The 22,879-nt window shown below is 43.2% G+C and overlaps 1 protein-coding gene across 5 annotated transcripts in view; it reads left to right on the top strand.

The window, feature by feature from the left end:
• The window catches only part of TMEM232 (transmembrane protein 232), a 148,511-nt gene that overhangs the window by 91,318 nt on the left and 34,314 nt on the right, over nucleotides 1-22,879 (top strand). For all 5 annotated transcript variants that reach the window (XM_080972638.1, XM_080972639.1, XM_080972635.1 and 2 more), the window contains one exon: nucleotides 4,666-4,913. In XM_080972638.1, the coding sequence (XP_080828764.1) occupies nucleotides 4,666-4,913 (248 nt within the window). The remainder of the gene's footprint in view (nucleotides 1-4,665; nucleotides 4,914-22,879) is intronic.

The raw sequence follows: 22,879 nt of genomic DNA, 5'->3' as shown, positions 1-22,879 counted from the left end.
TCAATGGAATAGCAGGAGAGCTGGTTCAGATGCGACCTTCAACATGTGGCCCGGCATCCTAACACTCCCAGCCACACAACTGAGAACAATTCATCATGTGATGCTGATGAAACTTTCATGTGTTGACTTACCCCATTCTTCATGGGTAAAAAAAAACACCATTGTTGTGGACCACTGGCAGGAAACTGTTCGGTTCCTGGTGGGGGTTGCAGCCAGCTGGTTGTTCCAGCCCAAACAGAAGTTTCACCAGGAATCCTGGTTTAAGGCAGTATCCTGAACAGTTCAAAGTGATGCACAGGTTGGAGATTTATGCAAGCGGGTTCATATGTTAGTTTAGCAGCAGACAGACTTAGGTGGAGACTTAAATAGGGCTGCAGCTCAGTTTGCCTAGGTAGCTCCACTTCTAGCTGCGGGAACCCTTACCTGTTTTAGCTGTACCTGGATCTTAACGGTATTGACCAGACTGTAGCCTTGCTGTGGTTTCCAAGGATGGCAGCACAACCTCTTTATACTGGGGAGCCGGTGGCAACATAGATGTGAATAGCTTTGATGACATAGGTTGGTGGGCATTGAGCCAAAGGCATTTTCTTATATAAGGGGATGTTTGCACCAATTTAAGCTGCTACTGGAGGAGTCAGGATGTGAAATTTAAGCTTCTGCAACAGGAAATTCTGGGAAAGTAGCACAGTGAGCCACTGAGTCCTTGTGAGCAAAGTGACTTTTGGACTTCATTCACATGCTATTTTATGCAGCAGAGGTAATGTTCATGCCAGGAAAATTATGTAAAAATCCATTTTGTCTGCTGCGCACCTATCTTGTTCTCTAATGTATGCTTTTGATAGCTGTTGCCACATCTTTAGGAGGGGAAACAGACCTTACTTTTGAAACTCTTTTCTGGACTTGGGTTGGAAAAATAAAACATTTGAGCTATCCTTTTACTTTTTGTAATTTCCTCTCTTCAGAGGCTGAATTAAGGCTGAGATTAATGTCTTGATAAACCATTCTAATTCATGGAGCTGTACCCAAACACTCTTATGTCCTTCAGGTCCACAGCTCCAAACAGTCTCAGATCTGGTACAGTTCTTGATCCTCCCCTGATCTATCAGAAGATTTATTCACCCTCTTGAACTCCACACCATTGCCTTTTTATGGGAAGGGAACATAGCTCAGTGGTGGAACATTTCCCTTGCATGCAGAAGGTCCCAGGTTTCAATCCCTCATCTCTCCAAGTAGGGCTGGGATTATATCCCATCTAAACCCTTGGAGAGTTACTGCCAGCCTGTGTAGACAGTACTGAGCTAGATAGGGGTCTGCTTCTATATAACACAGATTCGAAGGGACACGGGTAGTGCTGTGGTCTAAACCACTGAGCCTCTTGGGCTTGCTGATCGGAAGGACAGTGGTTCGAATCCCCATGACGGGGTGAGTTCCCATTGCTCTGTCCTGGCTTCTGCCAACCTAGCAGTTTGAAAGCATGCCAGTGCGAGTAGATAAATAGGTACTGCTGCGTCGGGAAGGTAAACAGCGTTTCCGTGCGCTCTGGCTTCCGTCACATTGTCCCGTTGCGCCAGAAGTGGTTTAGTCATGCTGGCCACATAAATAATAATAATAATAATAATAATAATAATAATAATAATAATAAATTTATTATTTATACCCCGCCCATCTGGCTGAGTTTCCCCAGCCACTCTGAGCGGTTCCCAATCAAGTGTTAAAAACAGTACAGTGTTTAATATTAAAAACTTCCCTGAACAGGGCTGCCTTCAGATGTCTTTTAAAAATAGGATAGCTGCTTATTTCCTTGACATCTGATGGGAGGGTGTTCCACAGGGCGGGCACTACTACCGAGAAGGCCCTCTGTCTGGTTCCCTGTAACCTCACTTCTCGCAATGAGGGAAACGTCAGAAGGCCCTCGGCACTGGATCTCAGTGTCCGGGCTGAACGATGGGGGTGGAGATGCTCCTTCAGGTATACATGACCTGGAAAGCTGTCTGTGGACAAACGCCGGCTCCCTCGGCGTGAAAGCAGATGAGCGCCGCAACCCTATAGTCACCTTTGACTGGACTTAACTGTCCAGGCGTCCTTTACCTTTTACCTTTTGCCTCTGAGGGCTGGATTCAACTAACCGGTCCCACTTGTGGAAGCCTGCACAAAGACTTCTACTATCATAACAGGCTTCCCCCACCCTCACACCTCCTAAATTGGTTGTGGGATGGGGGAGGGCAGGAAAAAACCCCAAAATAGCAAGTTCTGAGAGAGGCGATTGTTTCACTAGGCAAACAGAAATACTTGCAACAAAGCATGGTAGATTGTTGAGGTTTGCTGGGATGTAACTCTGTGAGGGGTAAATTACAGTGCCCAGAATTCTTTGAGAGAATGCCCTCTTTCTCTCTGCGATTTCACCTGGCTACATTATTATTACCCCATAGTTGCCTTTGACTGGACTTAACCGTCCAGGGGTCCTTTACCTTTTACCTTTAACACAGATTTGTATATTGCAAGGCCTCTTCTCATCCCAAACAACTACCTCCTGTTTCCCTGCTGGATCTTAGTTTGGCATCCAAACCCATGTTAAAAATGGCCTTCACCATTTTAAAGTTTGAGGTACGTTCTATAATAAGATGAAATCTGAAATGTTTTGAGCATGTGGAGTACGTGGAGTTTTCCTTTCTTCTGTATTTGAAAAGCACATACCTTCTGCTGTGGAGATGAAAAGGTACAAGGCTAAGCCAGGAGGGTGTTCCCCTGCCATCTCACTTAAACCTCTGAAAAGCAGGTTTTAAAGGGAATGGAACAAAGCCATCGCTGAGCAATGACCCAAGCAGAAGCTGCAACAGCAAAGATTAAAAATGTTACTATATCTGGCCAATTAAAACAGGGGATACACAGTGTATCTGCCTGATGTCATTAATAAACATTCTGCACATATCCAGATCTCATTAATACTGGAAAATACATTTGACATTCAGGTTTCTCCCCCTTTATTTAAGAATCTCCTGTTCCATCTGTGTGCTGTTATAAGTACTAATGGGCTTATAAAATGTAGTCGGACTAGTAAAGGGTTGCTTGAAGATTAACTGTATTCACCAGTTGTCACTGATATTTTATTTTATTTTATTTTTTTCTTCTTCAGCTTATATGGTTTTATTTACACATATTGAGCACATCTACACAACGACATTAGCACCCCAACAGATCTCGCTTCTGTTGGTCGCAAATTTTGATCCGGCACAGAGCAAGCAGGTCTCTGTATCTCCAGCTTCCAACCTGCTTTCTTTTTTTTTCTCCAAGTGAATTTTTATTGTTTTCCTTACATATTCTTTTCCAACAAATTGTAATAGCACCATACATTCCCTTTGACTCTGCCGAGTCGCGACCCCCCTCCCTCCCCACAACTGGTATATTTATCCTCTTTCCATCACGCACATCATTCTCATTAGTACTATTATACATTGGAGGTATTATGTCAATCCTGCTAGTGTCTTGACCTCTTTACAGTTCTTCTTTAAATATTCAATAAATTTACTCCAGTTATTTTGGTATCTTTGATCTCCCTGGTCCCGGATCCTCCCTGACAGTTTGGCAAGTTCTGCATATTCTGTCAACTTCGCCTGCCACTCCTGAATAGTTGGTATGTCTTGTACTTTCCATCTTTGAGCCAGAAGGGTCCTCGCGGCAGCTGTAGCATACATGAACATATTTTGATCTTCTATTTTAATTTCTGTTCCTATTAAGCCTAATAGACACGCTTCCGGTCTTTTGGGGAAAGTATATCTAAATATTTTTTTGAGTTCATTATAAATTGATTCCCAAAATTTTTTTTACCTTATCACAGGTCCACCACATATGGAAATAGTCCCCATCTGCCTTTTTACATTTCCAACATTTTCTTTCTTTTTTCCTATACATTTTAGCTAATTTTACTGGCGTCAAATGCCATCTATACATCATTTTTAGCAAGTTTTCCTTTAAAGTCATGCATCCTGTAAATCTCAAACCCTCCTTCCATAATCTTTTCCACGCATCCAATTCAATGTTATGCCCAATATCAATTGCTCATTTTATCATTGATTCCTTTACTTCTTCGTCTTTTGTATACCATTCTAGCAATAAACTATACATCCTTGATAAAATTTTAACTTTACAGTCTATTAACTCGATTTGAAATTGTCACTGATATTTTAAAGCCAGATCGAAAGGATTCAATATCCTCTTCACTTCCAAGAAAGAACACTTGTCATATGAACATAAAGGTGGTTGATTGTGAGCTTGCGTGGCACTGTGTTGAGGCATATGGGTCAAGTGTGGACTGAAAGCTTTGAGAATGCCTGCTTGCGAAAGTGCTGGATTTTTCCAAGCTCCTTAATGTTTCTATCCATTAATATTTCAATGGACATTTCAATTATTAGCACTTGAAATCTTGTTTGTGTTCCAAAGAAGGAAAACGGTGCCAAAGCCATCTTCTTTCCAGCATTTCATTCGCAACCTTGTTTGCAGATTTCCTGACTACAGAAGGATCAGTGGAGAGCAGAAATAAGCACAATAATGTCTTATTTATAATTTCCTCTGTTGAAGTTTTATAGATTGGTTCTGTCATTACCTTGTTTTAGGTAGTAGATCATGCATACTTGGCTTTTGTTCCCCCCTTTTCCATTCATTTCTTAGGCTGAGTCCGAAGGCCCCAAAGACCCATTCATTGCATCCAAAGAAAAAGGTTCATCAAATTCCAGCAAAGCGCCTTCTTCTCAGAGCATTGGGTGGAGAGTCGCCACTTCCATGTGCCATCACTTCTTGCCACCTATTGGTCCAGACATCCCCTTGCCACGTCCGCCTGTACAAAAGCCACCATTGATCCCGCGTCGAGAATCGGAACTGTCTGTTAAAGAGAAGAAAGCCAAACGCCTGACTTTAAGGTACTCGTTTCCTAGGTCTGCATATTGTTTAGTGTGATTTGCTTTAATGTTCTTATAAGGCCTATAAGCCTTTCTCTTTCCATCATTCCCATGTCTGATAAAGTTCGGTACACATACACACACAAAATATTTGGAAATGATTTAATTTATCTGAATTCTGATCTTTGGGATGAAACGTTTTCTTCTCCGCTCTGCATCAGTACTCCTCTCTGTTTCTCCTTCCCTCTCTACCTCCTTCCTTCATGCCCTCTTTCTCTCTGTGATTTCACCTGGCTACATTATTATTACCGAGTTAAAAATAAGCCTTTTGATAAGGAAATACCTTGCACAGCAATGTCATAAGATTAAAACTTTTGAAATTTCTTTTGAGTCGGGTGCTATAGCTAGCCCAGCTCAAAGAAAAGGTGTTAATCAAAGGTAAATGAGATGATTCAATAGTATACACTGGGTGTAAATGAAGCTCACAACTCAACTCTGGCCCCCAAATGAGTTTCAAACGTACCACTGTGTGTTTTAATCCCAGGAATTATGAAGATAAGATGACTTTCTCCCTAGCTGTCTGTTAGCCTTGGAACTCCCAGTTCATCTTCATGGTACCCTTTATTCCCCGCCCCCATCTCTAACAAGTTCAAAACCCACCCTTTCGGTAAAGCAAGTGTGGTAAATTTTTAGCCCTCCAGATGTGGGTGAATTACAAACCCCCTTTAACCCCAGCAAGCATAGCCGATGGCCAGGGATGATGGTGATGGTGTTCAGTAATGTCTAGTAGAACAAAGGTCACTCACTCTCTCAGGCTTTAATAATAATAATAATAATAATAATAATAATAATAATAATAAATATTATTTATATGCTGCCCATCTGACTGGGTTGCCTCAGCCACTCTGGGCGGCTCCCAACAAAAATTAGTGAAAGCACAATACAACATCACATGCTAAAAACTTCTCTAAAAACTTTAACTATTTAGCACCATCTCCAATCAAAATCAAACTCATTTGTTCAAATTGCCTCTTATATTTCTGCTGCTTTGTTACCTCCACTAAGTATCAACCCCCCCCCCCCAGCTGCTTTTACTCTAGTGGGGAAAAGATAGAGGTCTTCTGCTTCAAATTTCTGCCACTGTGGCTGCATTTTGTTGATGTGAGTGGAAAATTAAAAGGCGGGGGGTGGGGGTGGGGGATGCGTAGTTGTAGTTTGGCTGCAACTTGTAGCCAATCCTGAATGTATTGGATTTGTGACCATTATGCTCATTTGCCTTCAGTAGCCGTAAAGCTCTGCTGGATGAAGTACAATTACCTCTGGTCTATTTTGGGGGGAACTCTGTATCGTGTTTAAGCACACTCACTGGGCACTGCATTGTGCCCAGCACTCCCACTGTCTCTTCTGCGGCAGGTGTGGCGGCACTGCCACAGGCGCCCCTGCTGCCACACCCATGCCCCTGCGGCAGTGATAGTATGCCCGTGGAGGTGACAGCGAAGATGTGGCCGTAGAACGGGAGGGGATGTGGCAGCATCGTGGCATGCCTGCAGAGGAAGAGGTGGTGTGGCAGTGGCAGGCAGCGGTGGGGGTTTTGCCTCAAGGAAGCAATCCTACCAAGCCGGCCCTGCTGAGAGTGAGATAAGACAGGTTTGAATGTTTGCCGAACAATGAACTAGCCCAGGATGAATTTTCTGTATGACTGCAACTTCAGCTGAGGAACTAGCCCTATCCTGGATTGTTATGTGCCGGCGTGGTTGCTCGAGAGCGAACAGGCAAGACTCCCACCCGTCTTTTCCAGGCTTTATTATCTGTTCAAAAGCATTTACAGTGCAAAGCATCTCAAGTCCATGTCTGCTCAGTCGCTAGCAGAATCTGGGAGTGGGCGGTCCTTATACCTTCCCCAGCATAACAGTCTTTTGACCCCCATCCTTCTCCCCCCTCTGCGTGCGAACCGACTGCGCAACGTGGGCGCTGGCAAAGGGGGACTTGCCTCCCCTCCCCTTTGCTCAGGCTCAGTGTTGCGGTTCTCTCTAGCATCTTCTGATCCCTGCATCCCTTCCCCACTGGAGGTGGGGCTTCCCTCCTCCCCGGAGGAAGAGCTGCTTCACAAGATCTTCGGAGGCTCCCTGTAACACAACTGCCCTTCCACCTCTCGCCTCTGAGCTGATGGCAGTTCCCTGACATGGATGAATGGAGCCTCTTACTCATAAAAGGGCTTGGCCTGTTTTAAGAGCTATTGGCTCCAGCAGCATGAGATATGCTTGCTTGGGTTCTACTGAAGTCCTCGAAGGCAATGCAACATCTTCAGGCCAGAGAGGCAATGAGATAATCAGCTCCTCTGGTGCTGGGATTCCTGAGGGAGCAGACATATCAAAGGCTGGTTCTGGCTAATCATCCTCATGGTTTGTGATGTTCTCAGAGTCTGTGGCCTCTTCCCTTGAGGCTGAGAAGTCAGAGCCGTGGCTCATGACACACTGTAAGGTAGGTCAGTATTATTATGTCCATTATACAGGTGGAAAGTTGAGGCTGAGGCATAATGGCCTGCTTAGGGCCACATAGCGAGCACTAGTCAGAAGCAAGATTTTGAACCAACAACTTTGCACATTGCACTTCTTGCTGCATTATGGCCTTTGGCTTATGAAACAATTGAATGAAAGATGGATTACAATGTTAACATCAGACAGAATAGTGCAATATATTCTTGAGGACTTCAGAAAACATTCTCAAAGCTATAAATATTCTTGACAGCCTCTGCTTTCCCCCCAGGAAATGTATGATTGACCAACAGGGGATAATGGGAGGGAAGAGAAGGGAAGGAGATGAGATAGTTAAACATAAAATAAATCTAATATCCTGGAGTCATATTAAAAATATTGATGTATGTCAACAGGCAGAACATGTTTGTGCGCACGTATATACAACAGCTTCTAAATAGTGTTATTTTGGTTTCTCTAATACAGCCCTTTGAAGCATCTCTAGAAAACTCCTAGGCACTGCTTTCTCTCTCTCTCTCTCTCTCTCTCTCTCTCTCTCTCTCTCTCACACACACACACACACACACACACACAGGCTCTGTCTTCTTTTGGAAATAGCAATTTTTATATGCCAACCTGAGATTCTGCCAACTGTGCAAATAAATGATATCAGAGAAAACCCAAGAGAAACAAATAGATTTATACTTATTTACAGTAAATGAAGATCTGGCCCAGTGGCCTAGGTATCATAAGCACTCCAATAATGACTTAATGAAGAATTAGCATGCATGGTAAAATACACTTCAGATACAATACTGGGAATATTTGAAACTATTGTAGGCCTATGATGAATACTGTATATATATTAAGTTTGAGATGCAATTGCTGCATGTCATGGTCTTTGACTGGCTTCTCAGTTAAGTGAAAGACATATTAACTTCCTGATCTCTTCTACCCAACAAATTATGCTTAAGTAAAACAATAAGTCTCTGCCAAAGAACGGTAGTTAGTGAGACATTCTCTTCATGGCATATCCCCAAAATGGCAAAATACTGCAGTACGTATACATCAAGCCTACAGTCTACAGCCTTTTTTTTTTTTTAAAAAAACTGCTTGTTAATTCTTTCATTTCTGACCATAATTTGTCTTATGCCCTCCATTATATCATGCCTCTAGAAATCCAATTTCATGCACTCACTTCTGGCATGGTACGTTTCTGTGCAAGTACAATTTGGTGCCAGTTATACTATCACAGATTCAAGCCCCTTTGAATTCTTATTTGCTCCAGATTTCCCCTTCCTTCCAGCCTTCTGGATCAGGCTTCCTCAAACTCGGCCCTCCAGATGTTTTGAGACTACGATTCCCAGCATCCCTGACCACTGGTCCTGCTAGCTAGGGATCATGGAAGTTGTAGGCCAAAAACATCTGGAGGGCCGAGTTTGAGGAAGCCTGGTCTAGATAATGAGGTTGTTCAGTCAGTCTAGATATCAGGATCTACATATCTTCACTTTGGAGCTTTTCCTATGACTGGGATGTCACATTTTCTCAGCACTTGAAAAAATGTAGATCCTGATAACTGTGAGGGGAAGAATGCTCCTGGAAGGAACTTCTGAAAGGTCCTTTTCCTGTTCCCCTTCGACTCCCGGGGGTTAGGAACTGCAGTAGGCAGAGGGGGATTTGCCACAATTAGGTGGAGGTGCATTGTGCACGAAGCTTCTACCTAATGTTGGCCAGTTGGCATATAGGGCCAAAACAGGCATGCCATAAAAGGGCTTCCTCAGATATGTAGTCCTTGGACACATACAAATCTCATATCTGTGGTGGCTCCCTGATTGCAGAATGCTATCCCCAGGGAGGGTTGCCTGGCACCTTCATTACATATCTTTAGGTACCAGGTAAAAACATTCCTTTGGTTAATTAAACAATCTATGGCCTTTTAAGTGGGGGGTGGGGCCATATTGTTTGTGTTTGTTATTATGATATGCATGTTTGCGTTTTTATATTGTAAACCGCCCTGTGATATTCGGATGAAAGGCAGTATAGAATAATAATGATAATGATAGCAGTTACGTCTCATGTGAGTTGGCCTCTTTCTGCATAGGTGTCAGGGACGTGGCTGAATTAAACGCCTGGGAAGAGTCTGACTCTGGAAGCGAGAGATCGCAGCCACAGACAGAGCAGGAGGGGGTTAGTGTGGCCCCCCTTTATCAAGAGTTCCCAGACTCTGAGAGCTCACAGGCAAGAGGGAGGGGAGGAGATAGAAGACATTGAGGCGGTTGCTATGCAACCAGGAGGGAGACAGCGTTCAGAGGAAGTGTCATTTGAAAGCGGGGGGGGGGGGGAGTTCACCCACCATCTCCCTGAACCAGGAGAACTGACAGGGTTAAGATGCTACGGAAGTGCAAGAGAGGAAGGACTGGACTTTGGTGCCCTACGTGTTGCGATAGGGGCTGAGACTCAGAGTGCCCAACTTGTAGCAAAGGGCCGCAGGCTCGGAGCCACATTCCGGATGTAATTTGTAAATAAACGAACCATAAAACTGCCAGAGAGTTGTTAATTCTTATCAGGGCTTGCTTGCCTGCCTGAGATCATTACAATAGAGTTAGCATGCCAGTGATCAGTGGACTTCATAGGTGTGTTGCTGGTTCATCAGCTCTGACTTCTCCTAGCAGTAAAAAGGGAATTGTGGGGTGCACATTATTATATAGGCAAGTACGTACTTATCTGTGGTCATCATTGCATATGCTTTGGCCCTAAGCAGACAAAGAACAAGCAAATGAAATGTTGAGGCCGAAAGATGTTCTTGTTATCCCTTCCATTATGTAAGAGCTTTTAGCATCCAATTTCCTCCCATTCACTTATTCATTGCTGCTAAAACAAATGGAGATGTATGGCTATCCAGAGAAAACACTTCTTGGCTTTGGCCATTGATGAAATGCTTTGTGTGTTTGCTAAAGCTTCATGTAAGATCATTATTCACAAAAGGAAATTCTCTTTGAAGCCAGACATGTGCTGCACCCCAGAGTAGGGCTTGTTAATTTTTTCTACTTTCAAATTCCAAAAATGGGGAGTGCAAAAAAGTTGCGACATGACTTGGGAATTCAAAATATATTTTGGTCAAATTTTTATAATTTAGTTTTGCTGTGTATATGAAAATAATGATTTTCTATGTTTTGTGGAACATTCAATGGTTTTAAACTTGTCTAATTAAAAAAATGTGTTCATAAATGTGTTATTACTACCAACATCATAACCTGTGGGATTTACCAAGCTCAATGATTTACCAAGCCTCTGTCTAGTCACAAAAATAATAGCAGATTTGAATTCCTCACCTCCAAAAAACATATTTTTAAGACTCCCTTACTGAAGAAATTCACAAAAATTAAGTTTCACCCCCTAAAATTTAAAGATATGTGGAATTAATTTTTATAAATAATAGATTACGGTCTGATTAACTACAATAACAAGTCCCCTTCCCCTTTTTTGTAATGCACACACACAAAAATTCTGTTTTGTTTCCTACATTTGTACTATTTCTTGTTTCTTCTTCTTTTTGTCTCTGACTCTGTGCACTTGTAGTTTTGTACTTTTTATTTACATCGGCTTTAGATCCATTTCAGTCCGGTTTTCGTCCTGGTTTTGGGCCGAGACGGCTCTGGTTGCCCTAACAGATGATCTCCGTAGACAACTGGATCGAGGCGGGTCAGGACTGGTGATCCTTTTAGATTTGTCAGCAGCCTTTGACATGGTCGATCATGATCTTCTGGACCACCACCTCGCAGACGTGGGGATACAGGACACAGCCCGTAACTGGCTGTGCTCTTTTATCTCTGGTCGGGGACAGAGGGCGGCACTAGGGAGGGAAATGTCGTCGCGCCATCCCTTGGGTGTGTGGAGTGCCGTAGGGCGCAATTCTCTCCCCGATGCTTTTTAACATCTTTATGCGCCCCCTTGCCCAGATTATCCGGAGCTTTGGGCTGGGCTGTCACCAATATGCTGATGACACTCAGCTCTATCTGCTGATGGATGGCCACACCGACTTGGCCCCGAACACACTGACCAGATGCTTGGAAGCTGTGGCTGGATGGTTTCGTGGGAGCCGATTGAAACTAAATCCTTCGAAGACAGAGGTCCTATGGCTGGGTCGGGATGGCATGGGGATGAGGGACCAACTCCCTTCTCTTGCGGGGCCCGAATTAGTGCCATTGCCTTCCGTTAAGAGTTTGGGTGTAATCCTTGACGCCTCCCTTTCCATGGAGGTGCAAGTTACAGCAACAGCCAAGGCGACATTTTTCCACCTTCGCCACATCAAGCAGTTGGTCCCTTACCTTTCCCGCCCCGACCTGGCCACGGTGATCCATGCGACGGTCATCTCCAGGCTTGACTACTGTAATACGCTCTACGTGGGGCTGCCCTTGAAGCTGTCCCAGAAACTCCAGCGGGTACAGAATGCTGCAGCGAGGCTCCTCACGGGGTCTCTGCCATGGGAGCATATTCACCCAGTGCTTTTCAAGCTGCACTGGCTCCCAGTAGAGTACAGGGTCAGATTTAAGGTGCTGCTTTTGACCTTTAAAGCCCTTCACGGCCTAGGACCCTCGTACCTACGGGACCACCTCTCCCGGTATGCCCCACGGAGAGCCTCAAGGTCCATAAATAGCAACACCCTAGTGGTCCCGGGCCCTAAGGAAGTTAGATTGGCTTCAACCAGAGCCAGGGCCTTTTCAACTCTGGCTCCGGCCTGGTGGAACGCTCTGCCTCACGAGACTAGGGCCCTGCAGGATCTGATTTTTTTCCACAGGGCCTGTAAGACAGAGTTGTTCCGCCTGGCCTTTGGCTTGGAGCCAATTTGATTCCCTCCCTCCCTCTCTTTCTTTTATCCTTTCCTTCTCCTCCTGCGATGGGGCTACATTTTAATATTTTAATGTTTCAATATTTTAATGTATTTTAATTTTGTTTTTAAGTTGTAATCATTCAACTTGTTTTTATTATTGCTTGTAAGCCGCTCTGAGCCCGGCCTTGGCTGGGGAGGGCGGGGTATAAATAATAATAATAATAATTAATTATTGTTGTTGTTGTTGTTGTATTGTTGTTGTTGTTGTTGTTGTTATTGTTGTTGTTGTTGTTGTTGTTGTTATTATTATTATTATTATTATTATTATTATTATTATTATTCAATAAAGAATATATAAGTTTCACCTCCTAAAATGGCATACCCTAATGCCAGAGCTCTAAACCAGAACAAAAACCAAGTACAATTCAAAACTTGCTGATGGAGACATGGTCGTGCACCAGTTGTCTTCTGAGATGATCCTGTTCCTCTAATGCAGGGATGGGGATCCATCAGCCTATGGGGCATCTTCTTCTAAGCCTTGCTCAATATCCTGAGCCCTTCCATCACTCCATTTCTTCCTAAAAGGTAAAGGTACCCCTGACATTTAGGTCCGGTCGTGGACGACTCTGGAGTTGTGTGCTCATCTTGCTCTGTAGGCCAAGGGAGCTGGCGTTTGTCTGCAGACAGCTTCTGGGTCATGTGACCAGCAAGACTAAGCTGCTTCTGGCGAACCAGAGCAGCGCACGGAAACACCATTTACCTTCCCGCCGGAGCGGTACCTATTTACCTACTTGCACTTGATGTGCTTTCGAACTGCTAGGTTGGCAGGAGCAGAGACCGAACAACAGGAGCTCACCCCGTCACGGGGATTCGAAACTCTGACCTTCTGATTGGCAAGGCCTAGGCTCAGTGGTTTAGACCACAGCGCCACCCGCGTCTTCCTTGTTGTTGTTGTTTAGTCGTTTAGTCGTGTCCGACTCTTCATGACCTCATGGACCAGAGCACGCCAGGCACTCCTGTCTTCCACTGCCTCCCGCAGTTTGGTCAAACTCATGCTGGTAGCTTCGAGAACACTGTCCAACCATCTCGTCCTGTCGTCCCCTTCTCCTTGTGCCTTCAATCTTTCCCAACATCAGGGTCTTTTCCAGGGAGTCTTCTCTTCTCATGAGGTGGGCAAAGTATTGGAGCCTCAGCTACAGGATCTGTTGTTCCAGTGAGCACTCAGGGCTGATTTCCTTCAGAATGGATAGGTTTGATCTTCTTGCAGTTCATGGGACTCTCAAGAATCTCCTCCAGCACCATAATTCAAAAGCATCAATTCTTTGGCGATCAGCCTTCTTTATGGTCTACTGTTTAGCTAACTCCCAGCCAACCAGCTGAGCTGTGCAGTGGGGGAGATCACAAGGGAAGGAACTTGGTTTCAACCTCACCTCCTCAATTCTTGTCTTCTTATCCAACATACTGCTCAATTGACTGGAAGGAAACATCAGTGCAGTTTATAGCCACTGCAAGTCTCTGGAAAACACAAGATGGGTGAAGGAAGGAGATGACAGGAGACATTTGCTCAAATGGCACATTTTCCTGCACACCCTGCCTTTACAGAATCTGGCTTCCTTTTCCCGACATTAGAATCCTTAAACAGTCAATTTGTTTAATTGGATCGCTGTGCTTGGAACACTTTCCCCTTGAAATACAGATACAGTAATTGAATATGTCTTCTGGAGATAAACCACAATAGGAATTTAGGAATACAGTGCTGCGTTACTTTCCCTAAATAGAAAAAGATGATTTCCATAAACTCCCTTTCCCCTCTCCGTCTGATATTTTAATCATATTTTTCAATTGTTAATGCACCCAGGCACTCTGTCAAAGTGATATACCCAAAGCCTGCATTTTCAAAGATGTTCAGCTTCCATTATGCCTGGTAAACTGCTCTTCAGAAAATCTGGCTGTAAGTTGAAACCATTTGAAATTCTGGATGCTCAGTCCTTTTCAAACACGGGCCTCAATCCAGAGAACTGCATGACTAACTCTACATACCCAGGGAGTTTTTGACATCTTTATAAACAGCAGCTTCTCTGCATTGTGTGGCACATCTCAGAGGGAGCTCCCTGGTCCGTGGCCATTGCCCAAAGTTCTGAAAGGAAAGCTATACTTTTGGAATACCTTTCTCTGAAACCAAGAGGGCTTCCTTCATTGATGTTGCCCCATAAGCCTGCCCCACCTTGCCACACACACATTATTTGCCTTCCACAGACTTCACTGCTAACCCCAGTGTTGTCTACAGTATAGCCTCTGAACAGTGCAGCCCTAATTGATATTTATTTATAACATTTTAATAACACTTCATATAATAAAAAACCTTGATTTACATAAAAACAAATTAATAACATTCAATAAAAAAATTCTAGAAGCAAGATAAAAACAGAACACCACTAAAACACCAATAAAACTGAGCAATATACAAAACCAGAAAATTAAAAATTAAGAACCAGAGTCCAGGAAAGCTTCGGTAAACGTAAAAGTTTGTAAGAGGTGTTTAAAGGTCATTACTGTCTCTGCCTCACATATTACCTGGAGAGACCATTCCAGAGGGTGGTTGCTTTGACCGAAAAGGCCCGTTTCTGCTTTGTTGCCAAGTGACAATCCACTAGTCATGGCATGACCTACAAGGCTTTTGTAGAAGAGATCCACTTGGCCTGCCCTGGGAGAGGCGTTCTGCTAAGAATCCTGATCTCAAGTTGTTTAGGACTTTAAATGTCAGTAAAAAACAAACCCACCCTTTTGTTTAGTTAGTAGCTCATTGGCAGCCAGTGCAGATTTTTCAAAACTGGTGTAATAAATGCAAAGTCCTATGCATCTTTACTCAGAAGTAAGTATAGATTGCAGCCTAAGGGCTCATCCACACTTCCTTTTGTGCCATGCATTCTAGGCACAGGTCTGGGATTTCCAGGTCTGTGTCCAAGCAAGGTTTCTTTTCTTTTGTTTTGTTTTTTCCTAGCACACCCCCTGGGGAAAACCCAAATTTTACTGATGAATCAGAGCAAACGGCAAGTGGATTTTCAGTGTATTGCCATTTGCTCTGATTCAGTGGTAAAACACACACACAAAAACCCAGCCACCACCATCCTGAACACGGACTTAGAAATCCTGGACCTGTACTAGAAAGCATGGCACAAATGAATGACCCCTAAATATCTCCAGACTTTGCCTGTGTCCTCTTGCAGAACTTTCCCCCTTGTCCTCTCTGTGAAACCAAGTTGTTTTTTTAAATAGCAACATCAAGTGTCACCTTCCTTACCTCTAAAGCGGAGCATCTTTTCAAAGCAGTTCTTCATTCCAATGGCATGCCAGCATTACCCATTTCCAGCTAAAATGTTCTGTATATTGTAGCTCCCCTCCTGCACTTTGGCACTCTATTACTTGTCTCCTCTTTTCAAAGTCACACTAATCCATTGCTTCTTGCTTAGAGAGCACCGCAGCATCAAGCACTAACCATGTATCTTTAATAAATTGTCATATTCATTTATCTTCTCCAGCAGCCTCCACATCCCTCTCCAGCTGTGCAGCTGCAATTTAAGATTAGTAATTGTTTAACATCCATCATATGTAAAGAGAATTGTTTTTGCACACTTAACTCTTGACCAGAGAGTAGTAGCCGGGGCTTGTCACGTCCTTTGTGTTTCAGTCGATTTTTTGTGGATGTGTGAGAGCAGATAAAGAATGTTCAGGCAGAGGACCGCCTTTCCTTTTTTTTAACGAAGGAAGCAAGCCATACCTGATAGTACCTAGTCAAATATACAGACAGAAACAAGCTAGACGCAGAGATAAGGAAATCCAAAGCATGCACAGTGTCAGAAATGGATTGAAGAGTCCTAAATTGCTTATCTGCTGTTTCACTGGGCGGCCTTGTTAATTTCCACTGCTCAGCATCATTTTGCTGTCTGTTCAGTTCTTAATAAATTGATGTAGTACTTCTCATAAATGCTTCATGTGTACTACATTCTTAGTAATTCTTACAAGAACATTCTTCTTCGCCGTCGCTATCACCACTTGGTTTCTAGCACCTCCCAGCTTGTCCCAGCTTGTCTCTTCAGTGTCCCACCACCAGGATCCAAGATCTAAGTTGTCATCGTCTGTGTTCTCCCTGGGGGCTCTTGGGCAGGAGGCTCCCCCCACTTTTTCTCATCCAGCCAGTCCCTGACATCTTCTTATGGTAATATTGCAGCTTACTCAGTTCATAGCTCATGTGACCAATTGAGCATATGGCACAAATAACTCTGGTCTACTCAATCCTGGTCTTATTTGAGGAGGCCTAGAAAGACTTGTAGTCTGAATAGCTATCAGCAAGGTAGAAAAAGGCTGTAAAGAGATGGTGTTGTTCACCAGCTGGGAAAGCTGCCAGTCCCTCGGTTGGCTGTGGATGATTTCAAGTAAAGGTTGGGCAAGTATCTGCTAAAAATGCTTCAAAAGATATAGGATGCTATCCTTCAGTAGAAACAGATTACCAGCCTAAGGGCAGTAAATAAATTTAATAAACAAATTAATAATAATTGTCCATTAAACTTTAATTAGTTTAATGTTAAGTAAACGTCCAGTGCGCTTCCAACGCCATAAGTCTTATCTCAGCAGAGAATTTCGTGCAGCGGTTGAAGAAGGCAGGAGAGTCAGTACCTTTCAATGAAGAATCCTGGAGCAAGCACTTTGGAACTCAAAAACAACAACACTTTATTTACAAAAGAAAAAAACCTGGCGATAAAGCACACATGCTTTTATCTCCGGCATAAAGAAAACTTTACTCTAAACTTAACTCATACTAGCAAACACGCCCATGGCCACAAACTGAGTCTGCGCGTCAGGTCAAGGGGGGGGGGGAGAGAAAAAAACACACGGGTGAACTGACTATTTATACAAACTAACTCACATTCCTGGATGCTTAATGACTTCCAGCTGCTCAGTGATTAGAGCGACTTGTTACCTCTTAACCCTTTAGTACCAACAATAATAATAAACATTTTCTTCTGCATTTACAATCTCTGTCTTCCGCATCATGTGTATATGTATCTGAAACTTAGGATAAAACCTCATAAATCTGATGAAGTGGACTGTAGTCTTGAAAGCTTATGCCATATTCAGTTAATTAGGTGTCATGAGATTTTGAGGTTATCCACCCTTCCTCTTGTCCCACTGTTTTTCCCTGGGGAAAACGTCTCTTTAGCGCTCAGTTGGAGTAAACAGCAATTGGGGTTTTGCACGGATTGCCATTTGTTCCGATCTCTCAATAAAGAGCAGGTTTTCCTTTGGAAAGGAGCGGGACAAGGGGAAACCACTCAGACCCTTGCTTTCTAGGTACAGCACAAGTGGAAGTGTAGACAAACCCCCTTGTTATTCTAATCATGGCTATCCAATTAAACAAGCTGGCTGTTAATCATTGCAGTGTCAAAATAGAAAAAAATAATAATCAGATTGTGTTCTGCACCAGCTCACTTTTGCAATGGGTGGGGTTGATGCAGTCTGTACATTATCCTGTTTCTCTCACAGATTAATATTAGTGTCAGCTAGCCCCCCACTCCCGATGCTTGCTTTCTATGAAAGCCAGGATTTGGCCAGATGGTAGTTTTGCTCATGGCTGTTTTTCTCTCTCTCCATCTCTCTCTCATACAGAGAGACAGCAACCAGCATGGAGTTTGAAGGCAGCAGTTGCTGTTTTATATCCTCCCCTCAGCGCTGATCCTAATAGCACCGAGACAACAGTCTGGACTATCAGGATCGGCACGGAGATTGTGTTTCATGTCTTACAGTTGGTGCATCCCCCTGCCTCCATTATGACTAGTGAAGAAACATTGCTTCTCATTCTCCCCTCTGACGTTGTTGTTTTCAATATACATTTGTAGATCATTGCATGACAAAACACTGGTTTTCACTGATGCTACAAGAGGATAACGCTATCAAATAGCAGGGTAGTGGCCAGCCTTTGGCATAGCTGTTCTGAAAGTGCAGTTGGGATTGGCTTGTGATGCTGGTGGAAGTGTACCAGTTGTGGCTCATTTACACTGGGATCATTAAACTGAGTCCTAGGGATCATTAAACCCGATTCCACCCTCTTCCAACAGCCCTCCTGTACAAGGTTCAGGACTTCTCCCTCCACCAATGAAGCTTTCAGGGGTGTAGATGGCAGGAGAGAAGGAGAATGCTTCTTATATGAACAAACATGTGCAAACATGAGAATGCGGGCTCCCAGAGAGATCATGTATGTCCCTTCCCCCCAAGTTATTCTGCTGCTGCACTAAACTGAGCTACGTCATGGTATGTTGCTCTGCTGGACAAACCATGAGCTGTATGCCATAGGTCAGATCTTGGTTACAGCTCATGGTTAGTCTGGAGAGAGCAAAACCACAAGCTTGGGTTTGGACAACATGCTAAGCCAACCCATAGCTTAGCTCATTGCAACAGCAAATTTGCTGAGGAGGATGGAGAAATGTGATTGCAAACTCCTCTCAGAGCTCACCAGGCAATTCTCTATAAACCACATACAGTGATAGGACATTGCTATTCAACTTTGGGAGGACTACCACTAAAGTTTTGTGCTCAGTTAGGCACAAAGGTTTGTGCTCAGTTAGTAAATAACATTTGCATGAGAACAATAAGGGAAAAAATATGAATAATGGTTTTGAACAGAAAAGGAAGAAGCAACTAGGGCTCCTGAACTTAGCGAAAATATTAAGTGGGGAGCAGTTTAAATACAGCAATGTAGGCTTCGTTTAGATACCTGGAATCACATCCTGCCGTAAGAAAATGGGCAGCAGAGCTGCTCAACCAGTCAGTATAGAAACTAAAATGTGTTAAACAAGAGTTAATGAGATTGGTTGGCATCCATCTGTCTCAGGAGACAATGGAGGAGTGCTCCTTTGGGGTTGAGGTCAAGCTTACAGCACCTGCTGTGGCTGTAGAGACTGATGCAGGAGAGACATGTTTTGTTGCAGCTGGGGCAGATGAAAGTGTCCTGTTGTGCTACTGCAGATGCTCCTCTGGTCATTGCTATGGATACACAACTTGACTGCCCGTCTCCAGGCACTGCAGTCTTCTGCAAAGGATTCCCACACGGCAGAGTTGATGTTGCCAGCCTCTGTGTCCCATTTGCAGACATCTTTGTAACACAGAGTTGGTCCGCCAACTGGCCTGGTGCCAGAAACCAGTTCTCTGTAGAGCACGTCCTTGGAGATCTTGCCACCTTCCATACTGTGGTAATGACGTTTCAGTTCTATACCTAAAATACAGCCAGGTTAGTTGTCATGGCAGAGAAGTCACAAGGTGTTCATTGTGCAGGAGTAAGCTGAATAATAGAATGTGGATATATTGTCTATTTGAGCACCTCCAGCTCTGTAACGAAAGGAGGTGTGCTGTCAATATGTTACTTACCGAGCCTCAAAACCAAGATGCCAGTGACTGGAGTCTTATGAAGAAGTTATTTTAATTGGCAGCAGGAAACCAAACTACCATGCTGTGTTCATCAGGGCCAAGAATATGAGGGGCTAATAATGAGGAAAGGCTGCATTTAGTAAAACCAATCACGGTATTCTCTTCCACACCCCCTTCTGCTATAGGACTTCACACAATCTGAGAGGAGTTAGCATGCGTAGGACCAAATTATTTTCTCACTTCCACAGTTGTATTCATTTCGCTCACAGTAACCTGGGGTCTGTCAGCATACCAGCCATAAAGCTGCTAAAGTTAGGAGGTGATAACATTTACTGCAGGCTGAAAACATGGTATATGGAACTTGTTCTCAGGAAAAGAGATTGGTTGTGCTTCCATTTCACAGCATTTCCAGTTACATTCACGCAGCACTTTTTGAGCCTTAAGAATATATAGCCATTAGAAGCAATTTGAGATGATTACTTTTTCTTCTTTCCATTACGTCAATAACAGCTTAGTAACTGATATTTCATTTTTAGTTTAAGTCAGGTACATTTCTCCTATGCACTTAATGTTTCCTATTCCATTTACATTTATCTCTGGCACAGGAGGGGGAAAAAATAAACATGTAATAAAAACAGCTTAGACGGAAGGGGGAAGGGGCTGAGTAAAGCAAGCATTCATTTGGTGATCTAAGCCAGCTCCTTGGTTGACTGAGAACATTTTGATCTGAATTGCTTTTTGCTTTGTTTTTTGTTTTGTAATGTTAATGCTGGAGCAGTATTTGGAGAGGAGGAAAGAATTGCAGGATGCAGCAGTGCTGAAATAACAAGGCACCACTCTTTTAATAACTCAAGATGGGCAAGCAGATTTCAAGGGGTAGTTTTAATTAAAATGAAATCAAGTTTTTCTACAGAGGAAGTTCCAGGCATAAGTCCTGGAGAAAAGGAAGATCAAAGTCATATCCAGGCTCCATGAGCCAAATAATAAATGTTTGATCTCTTTTTGTGCCACATATTCTATCTTTTGAAAACTTTCAAGGTTGTGCCCTGTGGATATTTATTTATTCATATTATTTCTTACCTGTCCTTCGTCATAAAGTTCCAGGGTGGGTTACAATAATATATAATACAGTTATTAAAACAAGTGCATTGGTTTATACTAGTGGTTCCCAATTGGTGGTCTCTGGACCTCTTTGGGTCTGTGTAACCCATCCAGGGAGCCCATTCACATAACAAAAACGACCATGGAGATATCAAGATTTTCAAAAGTAAGGGGTTCATGGCTTGGCTTTTGAAAAATAGGGTTTCTGCAATACTTAGCTAACTGGGAACTACTGGTTTATACAATTAAAAAAACACAAATTAATGCATTCAACCAAAACAGAGCAGTATAAATTCAACAAAAGAGGTGGGCCCCACCAAGGCCTGCAAGATCTACATTGGTTCCCAGTATGTTTCCGATGGTGATGTCAGCTGATGGTTTAATCCTGCATTGACTGCACCAATCAGTTCCCAGGAGGGAACAGGACCACGCAGTTTAGGTAGCAGGGTTTAATCTCTGCTCATTAGCAGCCCTGCCCACCTGTCAAATCTGGCCTGCAGAGCCAAAAAGTTTTCCCAGCCTTGATCTAGAGCAACAACAGTGCCAGAGTTGTTCGTTCCACCTATGTCAGCAGCTTCCTTCACTCCATGCAGCATCTTGTTTATGAGGGGTTAACATTTGAGTTTGACATTCTTGACAGAATTAATTTAGGAGGACACTTAAATGTGTCTCTAATAGCTGTGTATTTTTTCTCTGCTGCATTTTTTTTTTTTATTTTTAAAAAAATGATTTACATGACATGGAATTTAATTTGTTACACCAGCCATAGGGGAGCCCAGCATGATAAATCACTAAATAGCTATTAAGGCAGAGCGGAATCTGGTTTGCATGTGGGATTTCGGGATGTCAGTATCCAACAGCAGGCCCAGAAATGTCCATCAAGGGAAAGCCATTGGTTTCTGCGCTCCCTTCCAAGTGAAGGGTGCTTGACAGTAGAAAATGACTTGTTGATTAATTTAGGTGCTGGTTTAAATCTGTCTGTATGTGAGCCAAGACATCAATCTGTCATGGAGTTGACCATGTGAGCTGATAACAGGAGTGGAAAAATAGAAACATAAGACCTTGCTCAGGTGGCTCTGGAATCACTATAGATAAAATAGGAAAAAAACCGGTAGATTTCCTATTGAGAAGATGGTAAGATAGAACCTACATTTCAGCCTTTGGTAAGAACACAAAAAGTAATCCCTGATCTGTTAATTCATTATATAGAGAGAAAATGGAAAACCTGATTTATTTATGTTTTAATGTGATCAGCAACTATTGCATGATGAAAGAGGAATAGTCCGGTACGCCTGTCCTCAGAAAGGATTGGTGGTGTTAAGATTCAAGCTAGAGAAGAGTCCAAAAGGAGGCGTGATTAGGTGAAGTGTCAGAAGAAATACAAAGCAATGCAGCAGCCAACGTATTATCTGCAACGCGTGGACACGGAGAAGCAACTTCTTCCTTCCTGATAGCTGTGTTTGTTTCTGACACGCTGGGTCATGCATTACCATTCTCCATGCCAGTGTGTCATCATCAAGTGTCGGAGACCCTGATATGCAAAAGCTTTCAAAGATACGGACAACTGCAGATTTCTTGAGACTCCCCTGTTGTGAATGTTCCCTTTCGTTGGTCGAGAGGGTTAGGAAGTACATGATAATCATCCAATGTACATGATAAGAGCACGGAAAGGATAAAGGGGCACCAGCTTTTAAACTGCAGCTTTTACTCTGTTCTCATTCTGTAAGAACTCCGCTGCTTTTTACTGAAAGGTCTTTTGTAGAATCTTTAATTTTAGAATTGGTGTTGTGGGTGGCTCCTAGATGTACATGAACATTGAAGGGTTTTCTTCACATTTACAGGGCAATTCTAAGCAACTCAAAATAAATCCCAACTGAATTAAAATGTTATAACCCCCTACTAAAAATTCATAGGAGTACAGTCTAAATGGCTCAAATGAAATATTATTGCTTTCTTAAGTAATCAGTACTTCCCCTCCTAGGCCTTGATTCGCTACGACATTATGTGACGAATTGGAATAGGCTTCCTTCGGCCCCCCACCCCATTAATCTGGATTTGTGGTGTTTACATGATCATTTACATAGACTTCCCCTCATCCTGCCTCACCTTAGAATGTTCTGTAGGGGAGATTCCTCTTCCATTGGCAGAAAAGAGCATATCCT

This window comes from Podarcis pityusensis (assembly GCF_964106645.2).
Source record: "Podarcis pityusensis genome assembly, chromosome: 11".
NCBI classification, from domain to species: domain Eukaryota; kingdom Metazoa; phylum Chordata; class Lepidosauria; order Squamata; family Lacertidae; genus Podarcis; species Podarcis pityusensis.
The sequence above is the reverse complement of the archived record's forward strand: the minus strand, read 5'-3'. Positions and strand labels throughout refer to the sequence as shown.